The sequence below is a fragment of the Camelus dromedarius genome, chromosome 8, assembly GCF_036321535.1.
Source record: "Camelus dromedarius isolate mCamDro1 chromosome 8, mCamDro1.pat, whole genome shotgun sequence".
Lineage (NCBI taxonomy): Eukaryota > Metazoa > Chordata > Mammalia > Artiodactyla > Camelidae > Camelus > Camelus dromedarius.
This window is the reverse complement of record NC_087443.1, coordinates 60,472,370-60,478,123: the sequence shown is the minus strand read 5'-3', so window position 1 is coordinate 60,478,123 and position 5,754 is coordinate 60,472,370. Positions and strand designations below refer to the sequence as shown.

General features: G+C 54.2%; 1 protein-coding gene across 1 annotated transcript; it reads left to right on the top strand.

Annotated features, from left to right (window-relative positions):
• Positions 1-1,708: 1,708 nt before the first annotated feature.
• Positions 1,709-5,754, top strand: CALHM1 (calcium homeostasis modulator 1). The gene is made up of 2 exons (XM_031461687.2): positions 1,709-2,260; positions 5,044-5,754. The coding sequence occupies exons 1-2, from the start codon at positions 1,709-1,711 to the stop codon at positions 5,527-5,529; spliced, it is 1,038 nt and encodes a 345-aa protein (XP_031317547.2). The 3' UTR covers positions 5,530-5,754.

The window sequence follows — 5,754 nt, the reverse complement described above, 5'->3', positions numbered from 1 at the left end:
GAAAAAAAAAAAGTGAAGTTTCAAGTATCAGCCATCTTCTGGTTTCAGCTGGTCTGGAGTCTACGTGACTCTGGTCAGGAGTTTTCATCTGGTGGGGGTCTACTTCCTGTAAAAAAAACTACTTAGGAATACGTGTCAGAACTTCATCTGTGTCTTTCAGGGAACTGGGAATTCCGTGACTCTGCTGTGTGGCTGGTTTATAGTCTGAATTGTTACCAGTTTCCTGGCCCAGCAGCTATTCTTTGTTTCTACATCTTCACATTTCCTAACCTTTAGCTCTTGAGCCAGACTTTTGAGACTCGGGGAGTCCTGGGAGACTAAAGCTTTTCTACAAACAAGAGGCAGCTGGAGGACTTGGGTCAGGGATCTGGGAAGGCCCCATAGGGTCCTGCATGGTAACAGTGATAGGCACACTGCAGACCTACAGACACTGAGGCCCGAAGACACAGCAAGTTCACACACGGACACATGCAGGGTCGCAGAGATCTGAAGCTGCCCTGTCCAGCCCTACCCTTTCACCCTAGACAGGAGCCATCTGGTTGAAGCTGGATCTGACCTACCCTTCTGGGAGAGCTGGTGGCATCAAAGGGAGCCCTTTAAGCTCCTTTCCACTTTGATATGCTGATGGAGAGGGCCCTGGCCTGATTCCTGCAGACACTCTGGAGACACCAGCCCCAGACCTGAAACCCCACCGCCTACCTTTTTATTTTTTGATCTGGTGGAGTTGAAGTAGGAGTAGAGCCAAGAAAGGATTTTTCATCCTTAATCCACAAACACACAGACACACCCACAGAGACACAAGCAGACAGGACAGAAAAGCACTTGCATTATGCTTACAGGCCGCAGCTCCCTGCCTGGGAGGGAGGGGACCCAGCAAACTCTCAGATCCAAATCCTCTGACTCCAAATTCAGGGCTTTTTACTCTATGCATTTAGCACTATCTCCACCCTGACTACCACCACTGCCATCCCCACTGTGACCACTGTCACATCATCATCACTATTATTACTGCTGTCACCACTACCACCAGCAACAACAGCATTGCCATCACCATCCCCATCATAACTGCCATCATCACCGCTATCACCAGCATCAGCACCATCCCCACTACCATCACCTCACTGCAGCCACCACCACTGCCATCACTACATCATCACACCATCACTGTCTGAACTGATGCAGGAGCCCTCTTGGACCCTGATAGAGCATGGAGGAAGGCCCCAACGGGAAAGGCAGAAGGAGAGTGACATGCTTCCTAGGAGCCCAGAGGACGAGGTGAGGTCCAGAAGCTCCGGCATCTGCAGCAGCCCTGGATTCTCCCAGTCTTCAACCTGGCTGGAGACAGTGTCTTCCCAGCCGAGTCTGAGCCTCCTCCCCACCCCCTTCCTGCACCCACAGATAACTGGCCCCATAGGGTGTGGCCCTTGTGGCTTCCCAGTGCCAGAGCCAGCTTGGAGAGAGAGCCCAGGAGGGATGAGGCGGGGAGGGGCAGAGCCCTGTCTGCACCCACAGGATTGGCCAACTTGCGTCCCTTTCAGCCAGCACCTGACTAGAAGATGCCTCAAAGTGGCCTCAGCCTCTGCCCTGAGTTCTGCCAGTCTCAGCCATGATGTGGGCACCCAGTGGGCAGAGCTGGCCTCAGGGGCCATCCTGGAGGCAGAGGTGAGGAGGGAGGGGGTCAGCAGGCCCCAGTGGGGGGGGGGGCGCAATGGACAAGTTCCGGATGATCTTCCAGTTCTTGCAGTCCAACCAGGAGTCCTTCATGAACGGCATCTGCGGCATCATGGCCCTGGCCAGTGCCCAGATGTACTCCGCCTTCGACTTCAACTGCCCCTGCCTGCCGGGCTACAATGCTGCCTACAGCGCCGGCATTCTGCTGGCGCCACCACTGGTCCTCTTTCTCCTCGGTCTGGTCATGAACAACAACGTGTCCATGCTGGCTGAAGAGTGGAAGCGGCCGCCAGGCCGCCGGGCCAAGGACCCCGCGGTGCTGCGCTACATGTTCTGCTCCATGGCCCAGCGCGCCCTCATCGCGCCCGTCGTCTGGGTGGCTGTCACGCTGCTCGATGGCAAGTGCTTCCTCTGTGCCTTCTGCACGGCTGTGCCCGTGACTGTGCTGGGCAACGGCAGCCTGGCGCCTGGCCTGTCCCCGCCCGACCTCGCCCGCCTGCTGGCCCGGGTGCCCTGCCCTGAGATCTACGACGGTGACTGGCTGCTGGCCCGCGAGGTGGCCGTGCGCTACCTGCGCTGCATCTCACAGGTGAGGGCCCAGATGGCCTTGGGCTGTGTCTCCCTCATGGACCCGGTCGCTCAGAAAGGGCCCAATCCCCTACCTCCAGAAATGGGGCTTCCTCAGGGTATGGTCATGTTTCCCCGAAACATTGGGGTTCCCCAGCCAGGGCTGGGTCTCCCCCTTAGATGGAGCTCTGTAGGGCAGGGACATTCCCAATAGAGTTCCAGGGCTTTGAAAGGCAGAGCCACGTTGTCTCCCCACTCAGGGCAGTGCCACCTGGGGAAAGTGCTTTGACTGCCTGGGTCCAGAGGCCTGTGCCCTGTCCTGAGGTCCCCAGAGTGGACCCAGCTGCTTAGCCAGCCCCACATTCTCTATCCTGAGCTCCAGCTTAGAAGCCTGTAGGAATTTGCATCCTTTCCCTCTTCCAGGCCAGGGCAGTGGTGAGGCCTGTGGGTGGCTGGGCCATTTGGGTACATTTCCCTGGCAAATACTCCCAGCTGGCAAGGAGTGGGAGTGGGAGCTGAGGGTCTGGTGCCCTGGGGGAGGGAGGGCTTGGGCGAGGGGATACACTATTGGGATGTGCCCTAACTGCAGGGTTGGAGGGCCCACTGATGGGGAAATCCAGAGCTCAAGCCCTCCCCAGCCCCACTCTCTCATGTCCTCTGCCCCTCTAGACCCTCACCCATCTAAACCCTTCACCACAGCACCCCCAACCTCCACAGTCATTGCATGTGGGGAGGAAGACCCCAGCAGAGACCTGGGCTGTCAGAGTTGGGGCAGGAGGCAGGGGGCTGGATACTGCATACTCTGTTCTGGCAAGTCCAGACACCCCAGCTTCCCCTTCAGCCAGAACTCTCCCCTGTGGGGCTTGCATCACCACCAGGTGCCCCATGTGAACCTCACACTCTGAGTGCACAGTTTGGACTCCGATGCCCTCCCAACCTGCACCTCTGCTCCTGTGGGCACTTGTTCATCGTCCCAGGCCTCAGGGCCTGGGCAGCTCTCCCTCCACCTGACCTTTAAACCATCACCTCACGAACTAAAAGGGCCCCCTGACGGCAGGCTGTCTGGCCTATAGACGTGTGTCATTTGGCCTTCAGGTATTGAATTCGAAATTGAACTTTAAAATAGTTGGCATTATCTAAAAACCAGAAATTTTCACATAAAAATACGATTTCCACCTTTACTCAGAACATCAGGCGATCCAGGCCCACAGGTCCCACGTTTTCCATCAGCCCCCACCTGATGTCAGCTAGGCCGCAACCCGTTGACTCCTACTATAGGCATTGAGGTTTACCCTGCCTCGCCCGTCCTGATCTAGCCAAATGCTTCTGTGTGGAACTGGGGGTTCCACAACTGAAGCTCAAGTTGTGGAGAGCAACCTACCCCACAGCGAGTTATTGACAGAACAGAGCTAGAACCCAAGTGTCCAGTGCCCTTTAGCACAGAGGCTGAATGATCATCCAATCCATCTCTGTGACCCTTGGGGGCCCAGCTTAGAGCCTACACAGAGGAGGTGCTCGCTGAGTGCTGGCGACTGAAAGGGGACAGACAATACCAGGAGCCAATGGAGAGGTACAGAACTCAGAGGAGGAGGTTTCACTACGGCCCTGGGAGGTCCAGGAAGGCTTCCTGAAGGAAGAGGCATGGTTAGCGTATTCCTGTTGGCCTCCTAATAGTGGCTACAGTTACTGAGCACTAACAGGTACCAGGCACTGTGTTAAAATTTATTATCACATTTAGTCCTCACAACCCTGTGGGATAGGTACAATCGACAGCCTCATTTTGTAGGTGGGGAAAATGAGGCACAGCAAAGTCACTTTGTGCCCAAGCAACCATTAAGGACAGGCATACCTCTTTTATTGTGCTTTGTTTTATGATGTTTGCAGATATTGCTTTTTTTTTTCTTTCTTTCTTTTTTTTTTTTACAAATTGAAGGTTTGTGGCAGCCTGCATTGAGCAAATTTATTGGCACTGTTTTTCCAAGAGCATGTTCTCACTTCATGTCTCTGTGTCACATTTTGGTAATTCTTACAATATTTCAAACTTTTTCATTATCATTATATTCACTATAGTGATCTGTGATCAGTGATCTTTGATGTTACTACTACAACTTACTGAAGGTTCAAATCATGGTCAGCATTTTTTAGCAAAAAAGTATTTTTTAGTCAAGGTACGTATATTGGGTTTTTTGTTTATTTTTGTTGGGGGAGGAAATTAGGTTTATTTTTATTTATTTATTTATTTGTTTGTTTGTGGTACTAGGTATGGTGGTACTAGGGATTGAACCCAGGACCTCATGCATGCTAAGCATGCACTTTACCACCGAGCTATATCCTCCCCTCTTATATTGTTTTTTAAGATATAATGCTATTGCATATTAATAGACTACAGTATAGTGTAAACACTACTTTTACACGCATTGGGCAACCATGTGACTCACTGTATTGTGATATTCTCTTTATTGTGATGGTCTGGACCTGAACCCACAATATCTCACGCAGTGTGAAAGCATGCCTGTCCTGGAGACGGGCAAACCCAGGCAGCCTAATTCTGAGGTCTGCCCAGCTAACTGCTGCATATTGAGGGCCAGGCCTACATGCAGGGCAGTTTATTCACATGATCTTGTTTCCATGAGATGGGCATGTCTCTGCCCATTTTACAGAAGAGGAAGTGAAGGCCATGAGGTGCAGTCACTTGCCCTTGCAGTCGGTGCTCTCTTCCCTAAAGGCCCTGACACAGAGTGTGCTTTAGGGGGTTGGACAAGCTCAGGAGGCCGAAGGGCAATGCCTGGCTGACTCTCTCTGCAGGCCCTGGGCTGGTCCTTCGTGCTGCTGACCACACTGCTGGCATTCATTGTGCGCTCTGTGCGGCCCTGTTTCACTCAGGCCGCCTTCCTCAAAAGCAAGTACTGGTCCCACTACATCGACATCGAGCGCAAGCTCTTCGACGAGACGTGCACGGAGCACGCCAAGGCCTTTGCCAAGGTCTGTATCCAGCAGTTCTTCGAGGCCATGAACCATGACCTGGAGCTGGGTCACACCGACGGGGCCCTGGCCACAGCCCCTGCTAGCTCAGCTGCTCCCCCTGTCACAGACATCGGTGCCGACGAGGAGAGGGAGAAGCTGCGCGGCATCACCGATCAAGGCACCATGAACAGGCTGCTCACGAGCTGGCACAAGTGCAAGCCACCCCTGCAGCTGGGCCAGGAGGAGCCGCCGGTGGGCAACGGCTGGGCTGGGGGCGGGCCTCGGCCTTTACGCAAGGAGGTGGCCACCTACTTCAGCAAAGTGTGAGCCGTGGCCAGGTTAAGAGGCAGAAATGGGGGCCTGAGCCCACAGCATCTCAGACCCCCAAGCCAAATGGAAAAATGAAAGCTGTAGGTGCTGGCAGCAGGCCCCAGAGCACAGCCACGTGCCCAGGCTTCCACCTGCCCACCTGAGGCAGGAAGCTTGGAGCTGGAAGGGAACCTCACTCTTCCAGCTTTGACATCATCCTGGATGGCCCTGGGGCAGCAGGGC

Coding starts and splice junctions, on each gene's coding strand:
- CALHM1 (XM_031461687.2), top strand. CDS start 1,709: ATGGACAAGTTCCGGATGATCTTCCAGTTCTTGCAGTCCAACCAGGAG. Junction 2,261..5,043: donor ACCTGCGCTGCATCTCACAG/GTGAGGGCCCAG, acceptor CTCTCTCTGCAG/GCCCTGGGCTGGTCCTTCGT.